General features: G+C 41.6%; 1 protein-coding gene across 3 annotated transcripts in view; it reads right to left on the bottom strand.

The window, feature by feature from the left end:
- The window catches only part of LOC134346855 (low-density lipoprotein receptor-related protein 1-like), a 2,119,020-nt gene that overhangs the window by 748,585 nt on the left and 1,351,994 nt on the right, over window positions 1–18,441 (bottom strand). For all 3 annotated transcript variants that reach the window (XM_063048628.1, XM_063048629.1, XM_063048630.1), the window contains one exon: window positions 7,913–7,993. In XM_063048628.1, the coding sequence (XP_062904698.1) occupies window positions 7,913–7,993 (81 nt within the window). The remainder of the gene's footprint in view (window positions 1–7,912; window positions 7,994–18,441) is intronic.

Raw genomic sequence — 18,441 nt, 5'->3', positions numbered from 1 at the left:
AAAGAACACGGTGTGACTGATGGGCTGAAATACATCGTTCAATGCTATTATGGGTAAGAAGATTGAATTGGAGCCGAGATCAGTTTTATGAAATTACAATTTTGTTATTATTACAGAGGCCTGATTACATGAGGGACAGGACTGACAGCTCAATGTTCCTGAGTTTTGATGTTTTACATGAAGGGTGGGATGTAAGAAAGGTCGAGGGATTCCACTACTGATAAGAGAGAATTTTACAGCAACACTGGAGGAGAGCAAATTGGGGGGCTGTCAATGGGGCGATTTGGGCTGGACACTTAAATAAGAAACATGCAGTTACTTCGATGGGATTATACTATAACACCCCACCTTCCCCCCCCCCCACCACACCTCACTCCTCCACACACATGCAATATACACTGAGAGGTGGAGAAATAGATAGGTAGACACTTGTCGAATGGTCCAGAAACAACAGAGTTGTCATAGTGGGGAACTTTAACTTCCGGAGTATTGATTGCAAATTCCTTAACATAAGAAGGTGATATGGGGGATAATTTCTTCTGTGCATACAAATGGGGTTCTTGAAACAGTGTGTGGAGAGCCCAGCTAGAGGAGGAAACCTAACGGGATTGTTTTGGGGAAATGAGCCAGGCCAAGTGACCTGATTGTAGGAGAATATGTTGAGAATAGTGACCATTATGTTTCAAGAAACCTATGAGTAAGGATAAAATTGGATCTTGCGGGAAGGTAGTAAATTGGGAGCAGGCAAAAGAGGATAGGATAAGATGGGAGTTAAGAGGCACTGACTGGTACCAGCTCTTTCTGGGCAAGACGAGGTCTAACATATGGAGTTGTTATAAGATCAGCTGATTGGAGTTTGGAATCTTGCATGCTCCGATAAGTAATAAGGAAAAGGATGGTGAGGTAAAGGAAGCCCAAGAGGTCCTAAATTTTGTCAGGAAGGAAAAGCATACATAGGATTTAGCTGGCCAAAATCAGAATGGGCCCTTATAGAATATAGTCATAGTCATACTTCATTGATCCCGGGGGATATTGGTTTTCATTACAGTTGCACCATAAATAACAAATAGTAATAGAACCATAAATAGTTAAATAGTAATATGTAAATTATGCCAGTAAATTATGAAATAAGTCCAGGACCAGTCTATCGGCCTGTAAGGAAGTGACCAAGTTTTCAAGCAAGTAATTAGGAAGGTCAAAGGAACCATGAAGTGTCCTTGGAAAGCAGGATTAAGGAGAATCCCAAGGCATTTTACTTATATTAAGAAAGAGAGGATAACTGAAGAAAGAATAGGTCCAATCACAAACAAGAAAAAATCTGCAGATGCTGGAAATCCAAGGAACACACACAAAATGCTGGAGGAACTCAGCAGGCCAGGCAGCATTGATGGAAAGGAGTACAGTCAACGTTTCAGGCCAAGGCCCTTCATCTCGAGTCTTCTGAACGGTCTTGGCCCAAAATGTCAATTGTACTCTTCCATAGATGCTGCCTGGCCTGCTGAGTTCCTCCAACATTTTTTGTGTGTTGAAAGAATTGGTCCATTCAAGGACAGAGAAGGAAATTTCTGTTTGGAGTCAGAGCAAGTGGCTGAGGTACTAAATGAGTACTTTGTGTCAGTATTTACCAAGGAGAAGGATTAGGAGGATATTCAAGGATGAGGGGTTTGCAAATGTGCTGGGACAGTTTGAGAGTAAGAAAGAAATGCTTTGTCTTCTGAATGCATTCATGTGTATAAGTCCTCAGGGCCTGATGGCATGTGTCCCAAACAATTGAAAAAGGCAAGTGAGGAAGTTGCTGGGGCTTTGACGTAGTTTGTTGTGTCCTGACTAGTAACAGGTGAGCTCACAGAGGACTGGAGAGTAGCAAATGTGTGCTTTTGTTCAAAAAAGGAAACAAGGATAAACAAGGTAATTATAATTATGGGCCAGTGAGCACATCAATGGGAGGAAAGGTAGGGATAGAATTTATGCATATTTGGAAAGGCACAACCTGCTAAGTGACAATCAGATTGGATTTGTGCTGGTCTGGTCATGCTTTCTCAAGTTGATTGAGTTTCTTGAGAAGGTGACAAAGGAGCTTGATGAAGGTATCAACATGGACTTTAGTAAGGTATTTAATAAGGTCCTTCATGACAGGTTGATTTAGAAGATAAAAGAGTGTGGGATCCAGGGTGAATTGCAAATTTGGATTCACAACTAGTAAAATGGTAGAAGGCTCATTTATTTCCCACTGAAATGGTTTGGCTTTAATTTTGCACATGTGACCTCACAATTGATTTCCCCATTATAGGAAATAATTCTCCTTTATGTACTCAGAAACTGCCTTTTGAACTTTTCAAAATTATATTCACCCATTATTTTCTAATCACAAATGAATGCCAGCCAAGTACTGGTCCTTGCCTGGATAGGCAATATGTCTTTATGGATGGGAAGTCATGCCTTACAAATTTGAATGAGATTTTTTAAGAGGTGATGAAGAGCACTGATGGGGACAGAGCAGTAGATCTATTGACATGTAGTTCAGCAAGGCTTTTGTCAAGAAATTACATGGTAGGCAGGTCAGAAGATTAGATCACTTGCTGAGGTGAAATAGCCAATTAGATACCACATTTGCTTGGTGGTAGTACCAAAGTTTGTAGTTGAGGGTTGTTTATCAGATACATTAACAATTAGGATGAGAATGTAGATGGCATGATTAATAAGTTATCAGATGACATCACAACTTGTGGTATAATGGACAATGAAGGAGGTTAACTGAAATTGCAGATAGAATTTAACATGGACAAGAGCGAGATGTTGCATTTTGGTAAGTTAAACTAGGTTAATACTTGTACAATAAATCATAGGGTTCTGGGGAGTGTTACAGAACAGAAAAATCTCAGGGTACAAGTACATAGTTCCCTGAAAGTGGTGACATAGATAATCTGGAACAGAAGGTGTTTAACATACTTGCCTTCATCGGTCATGGCATAGAGTACACATGCTGAGTTTTCATGTTCCTTTACATGATGTTAGTGAGACTGCTTTTGGAGTACTGTTTGCATTTCTGGTTGACTAGCTATAAGCAGGATCTCATTTAGTGGGATTCCAGTCATTCACAAGGTTGCTGCTGAAATTGGAAGGCTAAAGGTATTAGGGGAGACTGCAGACTGAACTTGTTTCCTCTAGAGCGCAGGAGGCTGAGGGGTAACTTTGTTAAAAACATACAAAATAATGAGGGACATAGATAGAAACATAGAAAACCTACAGCACAATACAAGCCCTTTGGCTCACAATGCCATGGCGAACATGTAGTTATTTTAGAAATTACCTAGGGTTACGCATAGACCTCAGTTTTTCTAAGTTCCATGTACCTATCCAGGAGTCTCTTAAAAGACCCTATGGTATACACCTCTACCAATGTCGCCGGCAGCCCATCCCACGCATTCACCACCCTCTACGTCAAAAATGTGCCGCTGACATCTCCTGTGTAATTATTGCCAAACACCTTAAAATTGTGCCCTCGTGTGTTAGCCATTTCAGCCCTGGGAAAAAGCCTCTGTTTAGCAACACAATCAATGCCTCTTATCATCTTATACACCTTTATCAGGTCACCATTCAACCTCCATCACTCGAAGGAGAAAGGGCCAAGTTCACTCAACCTATTCTCATAGGGCATGCTACCCAGTCCAGGCAACATTCTTGTAAACCTCTTCTGCACCCTTTCTATAGTTTCCACATCCTTCCTGTAGTGAGGTGACCAGAACTGAGCACAATACTCCAAGTGGGGTCTGCACAGGGTCCTAAAAACCTGCAACATTACCTTTTGGCTCTTAAGTTCAATCCCACGGTTGATGAAGGCCAGCACACCGTATGCCTTCTTAACCACAGAGTCAACCTGCGCAGCAGCTTTGAGTGTCCTATGGACTCGGACCCCAAGATCTCTCTTATCCTCTACACTGCCAAGAGTCTTACCATTAATATTATATTCTGCCATCATATTTGACCTACCAAAATTAACCACCTCACACTTATCTGGGTTGAACTCCATCTGCCACTTCTCAGCCCAGTTTTGCATCCTATCGATATCCCACTTATAGCTCTTACAGCCCTCCACACTATCAACAACACCTGCAACCTTTGTGTCATCAGCAAATTTACTAACCCATCCCTCTACTTCCTCATCCAGGCCATTTATAAAAATCATGAAGAGAAGGGGTCCCAGAACAGATCCCTGAGGCACACCGGTGGTCACCGACCTCCATGCAGAATATGCCCATCTACAATAACACTTTGCCTTCTGCAGGCTAGCCAATTCTGGATCTACAAAGCAAACTCCCCTTGTATCCCATGCCTCCTGACTTTTTCAATAAGCCTTGCATGGGGTACTTTATCAAGTGCCTTGCTGAAATCCATATACAGTACATCTACTGTCATCAATGCGCTGAGTCACATCCTCAAAAAATTCTATCAGGCTCATAAGGCACAACCTACCTTTGACAAAGCCATGTTAGCATTTCCTGATCATATTATGCCTCTCCAAATGTTCATAAATCCTGCCTCTCAGGATCTTCTCCATCAATTTATCAACCACTGAGGTAAGACTCACTGGTCTATAATTTCCTGGGCTATCTCTACTCACTTTCTTGAATAAGGGAACAATGTCTGCAACGCTCGAATCCTCCGGAACCTCTCCCATCCCCATTGATGATGCAAAGATCATTGCCAGAGGATCAACAATCTCCTCCCTCGCCTCTCACAGTAGGCTGGGATATATTTCATCTTGTCTCAGAGACATATCCAACTTGATGCTTTCCAGGAGCTCCAGCAAATCCTCTTCCTTAATTTCCATATGCCCAAGCTTTTCAGTCCACTGCAAGTCATCCCTACAATCGCCAAGGTCCTTTTCCGTAGTGAATACTGAAGGAAGGTATTCATTAAGTACTTCCGCTATCTCCTCTGGTTCCATACACATTTTTCCACTATCATACTTAATTGATCCTATTCTCTCACGTCTTATGCTCTTGCTCTTCAAATACTTGTAGAGTGCTTTGGGGTTTTCTTTAATCCTGTCTGTCAAGGCCTTCTCATGTCCCCGTCTGGCTTTCCTAATTTCATTCTTAAGCTCCTTCCTGCTAGCCTTATAGTTTTCTAGACCTCTATCATTACCTAGCTTTTTGAACCTTTCATAAGCTTTTCTTGTCTTCTTGACTAGATTTTCAACAGCCTTTGTACACCATGGTTCCTGTACCCTACCATTCTTTCCATGTCTCATTGGAACGTACCTACGCAGATCATGCAAATATCCCCTGAACATTTGCCACATTTCTGTGGTACATTTCTCTGAGAACATCGGTTTCTAATTTATGCTTCCAAGTTCCTGCCTGATAGCTTCATATTTCCCCTTACTCCAATTAAACACTTCCCTAACTTGTCTGTCCCTATCCCTCTCCAATGATATGGTAAAGGAGTTAGAATTATGATCACTATCTCCAAAATGCTCTCCCACTGAGAGACTTGACACCTGACCAGGTTCATTTCCCAATACCAGATCAGAGTACAGCCTCTCTTCCTGTAGGCTTATCTACATATTGTATCAAGAACCCTTTCTGAACACACCTAACAAGCTCCACCCCATCTAAAACCCTTGCTCTAAGAAGATGGCAATCAATATTTGGAAAATTAAAATCTCCCTCCACAATGACCCTGTTGTTATTACACCTTTCCAGAATCTGTCTTCCTATCTGCTTCTCGATGTCCCTGTTACTCTTGGGAGTTCTATGGAGATATTGACCCCTTCCTGTTCCTAACTTCCACCCACAGACACTCAGTAGACAATCCCTCCATGACTTCCTCCTTTTTTGCAGCCATGACACTATCTCTGATCAACAGTGCCACACCCCCATCTCTTTTGCCTCCGTCCCTGTCCTTTCTGAAACATCTAAAGCCTGGCACCCTAAATAACCCTTCCTGCTCCTGAGCCATCCAAGTCTCTGTAATGGCCAAGTACTGCTCCATGCTCTAAGCTCATCTGCTTTGTTCATGATGCTTCTTGCATTAAAATAGACACATCTCAAACTATCAGTCTGAGTGCATCCCTTCTCTATTACCTGTCTGTCCGCGCTCTTACATTGCCTCCAAACTTTCTCTATTTGTGAGCCAGCCGCCCCTTCCTCTGTCTCTTCAGTTCAGTTCCCATCCCTCAACAATTCTAGATATACTGTTCCAACAAACTTAGCAAACCTCACTGCTAGGATATTGGTCCCTCTCAGTTCCAAGTGCAACCTGTCCTTTTTGTACAGGTCACTCCTGCCACAAAACAGGTCCCAATGATCCAGAAATCCAAATCTCTGCACCCAGCTCCGATCCCTCAGCCACGTGTTTATCTTCCACCTCACTCTATTCCTATACTCACTGTTGTGTGGCACAGGCTGTAATCCCGAGATTACCACCTTTGAGGTCCTGCTTCTCAGCTTCTTTCCTAACTCCCTGTAGTCTGTTTTCAGGACCTCCTGCCTATGTCGTTGGTACCAACATGTACCACAACCTTTAGCTGTCCATCTTCCCACTTCAGGATATTGTGGACACGATCAGCAACATCCTTGACCCTGGCACCTGGGAGGCAAGCTACCATCCATGTTTCTTTCCTGCGTCCATAGAATCGCCTGCTGACCTCCTACCTATAGAGTCCCCATCACACTGCCATCCTCTTCCTTTCCCTACCCTTCTGAGCTACAGGGCCAGACTCTGTGCCAGAGGCGCGGCCACTGTTGCTTCCCCCAGGCAGGTCATTCCACCCTCCCCGCCGGCAACAGCACTCAAACGGGAGTACTTATTGTTAAGGGGGACAGCCACAGAGGTGCTGTCTAGTATCTGACCTTGTCCTTTCCTCTCCTGACTGTTACCCACTTATCTGTCTCCTGCGGCCCCAGTGTGACCACTTGCCTATAGCTCCTCTCTGTTACCTCCTCACTTTCCCTGACCAGATGAAGGTCATCGAGCTGCAGCTCCAATTCCCTAACATGGTCCCTAAGAAGCTGCAGCTCAATGACCTGGTGCAGATGTGGCCGTCTGGGAGGTTGGAAGTCTCCTGGACTTCCCACATCTGACACCGAGCACAGAACACACATATTTCCAGTCTGTATTCTGCATAGATAACCTGGCCTCAACCTGTTAGCGGCTAAGCCCCGTTGAGCCAAAGACTTCCAACTCTGTCTCCCTCTACTCCATCGCCCGCTCCTCTTGTGCCTGCTCTATAAAGATATCACCTTTTCAACTCTTCTTGCTATTCTCACTGGCTGACATCCACGTGCTTGCACAGTTGTGCCCTGATCAAACTGCTGAAGAATAACCATAGGGAATATAGGGGGGGAATATTTAAAGAGGGCTCGAGAGCAAGTTGTCCCCACACACCGGGGGTGGGTATCTTGATCAAGCAGCAAGAGTAAGTGGTAGAGGTGGGCACAATTATAACGTTATTTGGATAATTACATGGATTAGAAAGATTCCATGGTATACATGCCAAACTAGGAAAATGGGACAAGCTCCAAGGCACTGTGATGGCAGAGAGGCTTTGGACTAATGGTCCAGTTTCCATGTTGAAGTGTTGTACAATTATATGGAATCTGTTCTCACAATGTATCCCCCAATCCCTTAACAACTACCATTTATTACTATGCAGTACAGGCAAAAACATTTTAAAATTGTCTTGTTCCCCATTTCACAAGTGATATAATCAAAGATAAAATGTTTTAAATTTTTATTGTACAAAATTTGCTGCATGTCCTCTTGATAAGGAAACACCATCTTAAGTAACAATACCTTTCTGAGAGAAATTTAGTCTTTAAGAAAAAGATATTAAAAAAGAATTTTGTTTTTCAAGGTTCCATTGTATAAAGCTAGTGACGAACCATTGGTAATGCCTTTTTGTTACCTGAATCACAGCGCCATTTAATTGTGATGCATCTTCCATTATTACACGTGAACTGCATTAACGGAGTGCAGGTAGGAAATGCTGTTCAAGAGAAAAACATAAAGTTATATTGATAATTTTGTGTGTTCTAAGTAGAATCATGTATCTTCCACAACTATATCAGTTGCTTAGAATAACTGCTATTTTCTTCCATTTCTTTTTTTGCAAATATACTCATGGCAAGTACCACCAAGTAAATTTCTCTGGAATGGTAGAACTACAGGATTTTTTCTGATTAAATAGGAATGATATTTAAGGCTAAGTTTACTGAAAGGTCTTTGGCTCTATTTGACATGGAACGCTTACAACCTAAAAGTCACATTTTTCTTTCTATGTGACATAAACAGATTAAGTTTCCTTTCAGGAAAAAGTGTCACTATTTAAGATATTCTAGGATTGACAAATTCTGGAAAGAACAAATTTGCATTTACATCATACGCTGAGGGTGTTACCAAATATATTTGACAATCATGCATTTTTTTAGAACCACAGTCATCTGTTATGTTGGCAGATATGATGGTCAATTTATTCCAGTGAAAAGTTCAAAAAAAGATTTAAATACATTTTTTATATTTAGTGGCAGTGGTTAAAGGCTAAATGCCAGATAGGGAAATTCATTACTTTTCGTATAGTGCTCTGGGACTCCACAAAACAGTTCAATTGGACTGACTGAAACAAGACTAGCAGATCCCCAAAAGTTCTTTCTCAATGTTATGGCATGTTTAAACCTCATTGGGACGGGCTGATAGATTTGAGGTTTAAAATGAAAGTATACTAATCACTTCAATTGATCATTGGACTGGATTTTTAATTGTTACAAATTTTAAAAATGTATTAAGAAAAAAATTATCTCTAACCACTGTATAGTAACTTCAATCATATTAAACATGTATCACAATTAAGAAGTAATTATATACTAAATAGCTGAGCATAATTACTTCACGCTATCTATTGCCTCTGGAAAACATGATAACTAGTTTTGTTCAGCTGACCAGGCTTTAATTCAGTTTAAAATTCCTTACTTTAATTCATTTTAATCAATCAACTGCAAAGCTGAAACTGTGCATTGATTGCACAAAAGCATTGCAGCTCATCATGGGTGTGTTAAGAGCTAGATTAACCATTCACTACTTATTCTTTTTCACTTTAAAAACTCCCTGACACTGGCTCTGTCATCATTAGACACAATGGACAACCTCCACTTATACATAAATGTGTAACATAATGGCAGGACTATACCACCACTGCCAATACAGTAGCAATCTGAATAGAAGCTACCTCTTCATGCAAAATTAAATCCGTCTAAATAAATATCCTTTATTAATAGACATTTTGTTATGTAAGGCATTTTCCATAACATTCAAGCTCCTTCTTGCATGATAAAATCTCTATTGGCTTCACTGATGAATATTCCAGTCCTATCAAAACCTATCAAAGTCCTATCAAAAAAGTTATATATTATATATATTTACCAGCTTATTTGGCATAAAGAAAGTAGAAAACTGCCCCCCAGAATAGTTTATAGATTAGTTGCTGAAAGGCATTTTTCCTCCTCATGCGATAATCTAGAATTAGCTCCTGAAGATAAAGGTCACTAATTTTAGATGGAGATCAAGGGGAATTCCTTCTCGTAGAAAACAATGACTTTCTGGAAATCCTATATACCAAAGAGTTACAGAGACCCAGATCAGGATTGAACTAAGAGCAATGGAGACTGCACAGGAAGGTGGAGTTGAAGTCAAGCTTTGATCAGCCATGATCATACTGGGTGGTAGAATAGGCTTAAGGGACCATATGGCCTATACCTTTCTTATTCAAAGAATATTGGATACTAATTATTGACAGCTTAGTCAGCATAAACTCAATGGATGAATGTCCTCCTCTTTGATTCTTATGTTTCATCTAATCCACCAGGAAGTGCGAGACATAAAGTGTGTGGAAGATAAAATAACAATAATAAAAGAACTTTGATTTTGCTGAGGCAGATAGTCAAATGATCAACTGAAATTAAGGCTTCAAAAACACAGATGCTTGGCTCAATATCATCAGTATGGATACTAATAATATACTGTGAGAAATTCAGACTAATTTCCCAAACATTCACAGTTTGATATGCAGTTGCAGCCAATGGTTCAATTTGGAAATGGGACAATCAACATGTGTCAATTAAAAGTTGGCAAGAAGAACTCGTTAGCAATCGTGGCTGTCCGTACTTTGGATGTCTGATTGTCCATTCAGCTCATTAGCATCATCTAAAAATAAACTTCATGTAAAGCAAATACATTAAAAACCTCCAGGCAATCACCTGATAATTCTATTTCAGATGTAGAAGGTGTCTCTTTCAACCATCTGCTAAAATAAATTTACTGGAGAAATCTATTTTGGAAGTCTTGAAAGTATAATAGGTTACCAGACTTCTATCCAAAATTATAATAAGACAATTAGAGAACAGCATCTTGAACTGAAGGTGGTTCTTCATTTCCTGAATAATTTATTCTGACAGACATGCAGAGAAAATTGAGAATGCATTAAGTCATGATTAGATTCACAGGATCCAAACCGACAGTAAGCTGAAATGATTAATGGCTAATGCAATGGCATTTGTCTTTAGTTAGACTTGTCCCTCCCATTTTAATTTCAGCAATATTTTATGCCAGAAGTTCCCAGAAATGTGATCAGACCAAGAGAAACCAGACAGTTTCAGATGAGTGAACAGGTGAAAAAGTTAGGTGCACACTTAACCAATCAAACTGAAGGATTCTTTAACAGACATGTTCTACTCAAGAATGACGAAAAAGATTTCTTTGCCAATTGAGATACAAAAAGAGAAACAGAAGAAATAATAATTGGATTTAATTACAAATAAAATGAAATTAAAGATTAACTCAAATTTTAAGTAACACTTTTAAAGAACATTTCAGAGCAATTAAAATCTGAACTTTTTTCAGTTAATTAACAGGAATTAATGATTGGCAGATCATTAAAAGAACCACTGACAACTTAATCAAGACATTTAAGTATATGCAGACCTTAAATATTGTTAAAAAGGATTTTTTTGTCTCAATACTTTATAATACTGATTTTCTATGGCATGTTTAATTTGAATTAGAGTGGATTCTGTTTAATTAGGACACATTGGGACCAGTATTTTTTGGCTAAATTTAACGGTTGGCCTAATCAGCTGAAGTTTCATGGAAATAGTTAAAAACGTATAAAAAAGACAAACTACTGTTTAAGGTAAGTACCAAATTATGTATTTAAATGACATACAGAACAAATTAGAATACTACTACAGTATTAATTCCTAATAGTTATCGATGGAGGAATTCATCCAGTGTATGTTGCCATGACCTTTTGATTGACTGGAAATGAACAAAATCAGTACAGATATCTGGTGCAGATGATGAAGTCCCTTCATGCAATGTGTTGAGTGATTGCATCCTTCAAATCTTCATTTTCATCATAACACTGAAGTGATTGTTGATGCTTACTAAATTGTTGAAGTAGTGAAATCGTTTCATTTTCACTCTCGACCATTTCTGGCATCTCCAAGCCTGAATGCTTAAAACCACAGTGAGCAAAGCAATTCCAAACTGTCTCACTGCTTATTTTCACCAACTATCTGTGACAGAAATCACTGTTTTTTGAACACAAATGCACGCAACTGACACTATTTTAAAACATTTCACTCTAAGCACAGTGTTGTATCTAATAGCCACACAAGTACATACAACCGATGCTAGCCAGAAACTTCAGCAACAGTCTTCTCTCCCAATTTAGTGGCATAGTGTCCCAAATAAACAAAGAGATTTCTGGCTATTCTCCCTATTAGTTTTTGTTCTTTAAGAGTTGTTCCATATAACCAATGGCCCAATTAACTTGAATCCACTGTATTATGCAAGTACAGCAACACTCAATACTTGTTACATACACCTGTTAGGGTGCATTCTCCAGTTACCTTATAAAGTAACCGTAGCCTTCAGCTGGGAGCAGATGTCATCAGGTGGTTCCCAACCTTCACCGAGTGTTTCGACCCTTAACCACGACACTCTCCAGTTGGTGGGCCGGCAATGGTGGCCAAATCACTACCCATCTGCTCCTGGCTTCCAGCTCCCCTCCTCTCACCAACTCCAAATCCAACAAGAAGCTTGTTCTGCCTCTTCCTCGAGCTGCTTGTTTTTTGCTCCTTTCGTCCAGGCCCAGATCTGACAACAACCGCCATGCTGATTTGGCTGGGAAACCTCTGCAGCCGATCTTCACAGGGAACAACCATGCCTGCCATCCCTTGTTTTTACACTCCTGCAGTAAGGGCTGGTACTTCAAGGCCTTTCTCTCGTGGGCCTCTTCACATCTCTCCTCCCACGATACAGTCAACTCAACCAGAATTATTTTCTTGTCTTCCATTGACCACAGTACAATGTCCGGGCGTAGGGCTGTGTGCACCACATCCGGGAACTGCAACGTCCTTCCCACATTGACCCTCATCTCCCAGGATCTGGCCGTTAGCAGCAGATTGGGCTTTGGTTGTTTGGTTATGAAAGGCCTAGCTCCCTCTTTGATGAAGGTGATGGCCTTCCTCAGATCCGTGCCAGCCATCCTCTTCTTGCATCTCTCCCGCTCTAGTGTGTCAGCAAGAGCCAGAAGCAACTTATAATGGTGCCACCTATACCGTCCTTGAGTTAGAGCTGTTTTACACCCGGACAGTATATGAGCCAGTGTCCCCTTTTGACCATAGAGCTTACAGTTCGGGTCCTCTCTCATCCTCCGTGTACAGATGTAATGGTGAAGGAAGGGTGTCATGCACGGATCACAAGAGGAAGAAAATACAGAAGGGATCCAGTCTCCATAACTCTGCCTATGAGATCTTGCGCTTAGGCAGATCCCATTTTGTCCAGGTATCCTGGGACCCTTGTTTCACTGCCTTTGAAATCCGCTTCTCTTCCTCACGGATCCGTACTTCTGCTTGTACCATGTCTCGCCTGTTCCTTATGCTTGTGTTTCCCCACTTCTGGAAGTGAACTGAGCCGAGGCCTTGCCACCTGACGCAGGGGTTGCCGATGATATCTCGCAGCTTCAGAGAACACACTGCCTCCTCCACAGCTGTGTTGGCTGCCCACTTATGCCCAGGTCTCGTTGTGATGCCTGCTTGCTTTACCAAGACGTCATTAGAATCTCTCAAGCTTAATAAAGCTCTGCATTTTGCCACCTTGAATTCCTCCACAACAGATGACAGGGGAAGCTGCAGTTGCCCAGAACGAATGTAAAGGCCCACTGAAGAGAAGCTTGGGGGAACTCCCAACCATCTCTGCAGGTGCTTGTTGGTTTTCCTCTCTTTCTTTCTTTTTAAATCTTTTTATTGAATTAGTACACAGAAGATAAATCATGTAGAAACTAATACACTGTTGCGATATAAATTTACAAGAGATATTAATACACAAACAAGTAGTACAAACAGTGCAGTTTAGTTATAAAATAACAAGATAATATAGTAGCAGGCCAAGCAGCATCTGTAGGAAGAGGTGCAGTTGACATTTCAGGCCGAGACCCTTCGTCAGGACTAACTGAAGGAAGAGTGAGTAAGGGATTTGAAAGTTGGAGGGGGAGGGGGAGATCCAAAATGATAGGAGAAGACAGGAGAGGGAAGGATAGAGCCAAGAGCTGGACAGGTGATAGGCAAAAGGGGATACGAGAGGATCATGGGACAGGAGGTCCGGGAAGAAAGACAAGCGGGGGGGGGGACCCAGAGGATGGGCAAGAGGTATATTCAGAGGGACAGTGGGAGAAAAAGGAGAGTGAGAGAAAGAATGTGTGCATAAAAATAAGTAACAGATTGGGTACGAGGGGGAGGTGGGGCCTTAGCGGAAGTTAGGGAAGTCGATGTTCATGCCATCAGGTTGGAGGCTACCCAGACGGAATACAAGGTGTTGTTCCTCCATCCTGAGTGTGGCTCCATCTTTACAGTAGAGGAAGCCGTGGATAGACATGTCAGAATGGGAATGGGATGTCGAATTAAAATGTGTGGCCACTGCAGGATCTCCCAGTGGCCACACATTTTAATTCCACATCCCATTCCCATTCTGACATGTCTATCCACGGCCTCCTCTACTGTAAAGATGGAACCACACTCAGGTTGGAGGAACAACACCTTGTATTCCGTCTGGGTAGCCTCCAACCTGATGGCATGAACATCGACTTCTCTAACTTCCGCTAAGGCCCCACCTCCCCCTCGTACCCAATCTGTTACTTATTTTTATGCACACATTCTTTCTCTCACTCTCCTTTTTCTCCCTCTGTCCCTCTGAATATACCTCTTGCCCATCCTCTGGGTCTCCCCCCCCCCCGTCTTTCTTCCCGGACCTCCTGTCCCATGATCCTCTCGTATCCCCTTTTGCCTATCACCTGTTCAGCTCTTGGCTCTATCCCTTCCCCTCCTGTCTTCTCCTATCATTTTGGATCTCCCCCTCCCCCTCCCGTCTTCTCCTATCATTTTGGATCTCCCCCTCCCCCTCCAACTTTCAAATCCCTTACTCACTCTTCCTTCAGTTAGTCCTGACGAAGGGTCTCGGCCTGAAACGTTGACTGCACCTCTTCCTACGGATGCTGCTTGGCAGCAACTTTGATGTGTGTTGCTTGAATTTCCAGCATCTGCAGAATTCCTGTTGTTTGAGGTAATATAATAGTATACTAATTTTCCATATATATCAATAAAGAGAAGAAAAAACCCAAAAAAGATCCCCCCCCAAAAAAAACCACCGTGGAACTAAGCTAAAAAGCAAAGCAAAGCAATGGGCTAACTAGGTATCAAGTAGACTTAAACAACTTAAAACAATCACGTCTTCAAACCCGACCTCCATTAAAAACAGTTAAAAAGCAAGAAGGGAATGTAAATATGGTCAAAGAGAAAAAAAAAGTCACATTAAATGAAAACGTTGAATAAAAGATCTCCAGGTCTGTTCAAATTTAACTGAAGTATCATAAAGATTACTTCTGAATTTTTCCAAATTTAAACATAGTATCATCTGAGAAAACCAAAAAAACGTAGTTGGTGCATTAATCTCCTTCCAATGTTGTAAAATACATCTTTTTGCCATTAAAGTAAGAAATGCAATCATTTTACGGGCTGAAGGGGAAAGATTACTGGAAATTTTAGGTAATCCAAAGATAGCAGTAATAGGATGGGGAGAAATATCTGTATTCAATACCTTTGAAATAATATTAAAAATGACTTTCCAAAAAGTTTCCAAAGTAAGACAGGACTAAAACATACGAGTTAAGGAAGCTATCTCCCCATGACATCTGTCATGAAGAGGGTTAATATGAGAATAAAAATGAGCTAATTTATCTTAGACATATGTGCTCTATGAACAACTTTAAATTGAATTAGGGAATGTTTGGAACAGATAGAGGAAGTATTGACTAGTTGTAAAATATGCGCGCAGTCATCCGCCAAAATAGTGAAGCCCAATTCCTTTTCCCAATCTGACCTAATCTTATCGAATGGAGCTTTCCTAAGTTCCATGATAGTATTATAAATCATAGCCATTACACCTTTCTGACATGGGTTAAGGTTAATTATAGTATCTAAAATATATGTAGGGGGTAACGCCGGAAAGGAAGAAAGTATGGTACTTAGGAAGTTTCTAACTTGGAGATATCTAAAAAAATGTATTCTTGGTAAGTTATATTCGTTAGATAATTATTCAAAAGACATAAGGGAGCCGTCTAAAAACAAATCCAAAAACCGTGATATACCATTAGTCTTCCAAATTTGAAAGGCACGGTCCGTAGAAGAGGGGGGTTATTCCTCTCGATGCCCTCTACGACAGTCATGGGGAAATCATAAAGTGTGAAGAGCCAGAGAAGCCAGGGCAGAATGCCATATTGATACAGTCAGGTCTTGAATTTACCCGGAAGTCCGGATTTGTTGATCTTCTTCAGCCATTCCTCTGTCTGCTTCGCAGCATTGGTGACATTGGCCCCATCTGTCAGTGACACATTAAACCACTTCCCCAAGCATTTCATTGGGTTATCTTCGATGGAAGGGATGACCTCACCCTGAACCTGGAGGCTAAACTTGCTAGTAACTTTGCCCTTTCTGATCACCATACACCTGGACTTCTTGGCCTTGAAGGACATCCTCGCCCAAGTGGCTACATTACCCAGGCTTTCCAATACCCATCTTGCTTGGACATATGACACAGTTGTTATAGTGATGTCATCCATGAATCTTTGTAGAGCTGGCTGAACAATGCCTGACTCCAGCGTTGGGCCACGGGTTACATCTTCTGCTGCTGATAATAGGAGGTTCATTCCCATAATAAATAGGATGGGGGAGATGGTGCACCCTGTTGGAATCCCCTTCTGGAGGTCCTGCCAACTAGTTGTGAAATGGGCTGTTGTAAATCTGAGTTTGAATCCTCCTAGGTAGCTGGTGATCATGTCTCGAATAGCCACTGGGATGTAGTAGTGGTCGAGTCCTTCTAGGATGATGTCATGTGAAATAGACCCGTAGGCATTCGCGAGGTCTAACCAGACAACTGTTAGGTCGCCTTTTTTCTGCTTGGCCTCACGGATCAAATGGCTAATCATTGAGGTGTGCTCCAGACACCCTGAAAAGCCTGGAATACCGCCTTTCTGGATGAATGTGTTGATATAGCGGTTCTGCGTCATGTAAGAAGTCAGCCTTCTTGCAAGCACAGAAAAGAAAATCTTGCATTCCAATCCAGGGGAGAAATTGTCCTAAACTGGGCAATTGTGGAAGAAACCTCTTCCTTTGGAATAAAGCATCCGTCTGCCAATTTCCAACTTGATGGAGTAGTACCTTTGGCCCAGATCTTTCTCATGACCTTCCACAGCTTCCGAAGAAGCTTTGGGCATTTCTTATACATCTTATAAGGTATGCTGCTTGGGCCTGGGGCAGCTGATGCTTTAGCTTTCCGGATGATGTCCTGGATTTCCTGCCATGTAGGCTCCTTCACATTCAGCTCAGTTGATGGATTTTCCGGTCTACGCACAGCCCGATTGGTTCCTAGTCCCTGACCCCTCCATGGGTCGTTGTGTGCCTCCTGCAGGAACTCCTCTACCTCTAGCTTCGAGCTGGATAGTATACCAGATTTTTGTTGGCCAAGAAGAGTCCTGGTGAAGCTGAATGGATCTCTCACAAACTGCGCTCGCCTTTTCTCTTTCTTCCTTCTTTGCTGTCGCAGATGTTCCGCCCTCTGGAGTTTGCACAGCTCTTCCTGCAGCATACTGGTTAAGTCCTTGATACCTTCTTTTTCAGCCGGTGAGCTGGTTTTAAACCTTTTGTTGAGTGCCCTTAATTTGCCTCTCAAGCAACGAGTCTCCGTTTCCCTTCTATTTGGCTGCCGCGGTAACTCCAGCTGGCTTTTCCGCTCTATTGGGCCAAATCATTCCTTAGCTAGATCGTACGCTATGGCCGTGAGTGAGCCGATCTTTCTGTGTACTGGACCTGCTAAGCCAACTTCCAGGATGCCGTCTAGATCATCATCGAACTGCATCCAGGCGACATTGTCTGACGATCTAGGCCATTTGATCCTGTCTTTCCTTGACGAATGGATTGGGGTAGCCGAAGAGGAACTCACTAGGTCTGTTGTTTGGTGCTGAGGCGACTCAAGTGTGGAGAGATCTTCAGCTCTGTGGGGTGCTTCCTGGCTGGAATTCTCCTTCGTCTCACCGGACACTAAGTCTGTGCGCTGCACTTGGGTCACCATTGATCCACATCTAGACTTGCTCCAGTGTATCTTGAGTGTAGTGATAATAATGTATAAGAACAATGATGCCAGCCAGTAATTCATTATTTTAGCATAAACTCCTGAATTTACAGCTTTTATCATGTAATTAGCTTTATTTAAAGTTACAGTAGTATTTCTGCATAAGAAATAATGAACCCTAATTGTTAATTATTATCCTTCTTCTCTTTCTTCCATTGTCCACTCTCCACCCCTATTAGGTTCCTTCCTCAGCCCTTTACCTCCTTCATGTATTACCTTTTATCTTTTCACTTCATTTGATCCCCCCCTTAACCTACACACCCACCTTTCTCTTATGGCAGCTTGTACTCCTTCCTCTCCCTACACCTTCTTACTCTGGCTTCTAACCTGATGATGTATCTCAGCCTTTAACATTGACTGTTTATTTCTCTAGATAGGAGCTGCCTGAATTGCTCAGTTCCTCCAACATGTTTTGTTTGTTGAGAATAGTTAACTGTTTGTTGAGGTCTACATTGAATGTTACAATGGAGGTCAATCAGTTTGAATACCTTAAGATTAAGCTGTCGAATCTTCTGCCCTTTTTATGGACATAACATTTTTAAAAAATAATTTAACAACCAACATGGGTATCAAGGAAACGGACCATTTTTACCTCTGTAACATTTGTCACATTCCTGTGGTAAACTGCTCGTTTCAACATCAAAAATATATCTTATTGTTTTGTTATTGTTTGACTGTAAGTATAAATCATTTAGACAA

Source organism: Mobula hypostoma, chromosome 5 (genome assembly GCF_963921235.1).
Source record: "Mobula hypostoma chromosome 5, sMobHyp1.1, whole genome shotgun sequence".
NCBI classification, from domain to species: Eukaryota; Metazoa; Chordata; class Chondrichthyes; order Myliobatiformes; family Myliobatidae; genus Mobula; species Mobula hypostoma.
The sequence above is the reverse complement of the archived record's forward strand: the minus strand, read 5'-3'. Positions and strand labels throughout refer to the sequence as shown.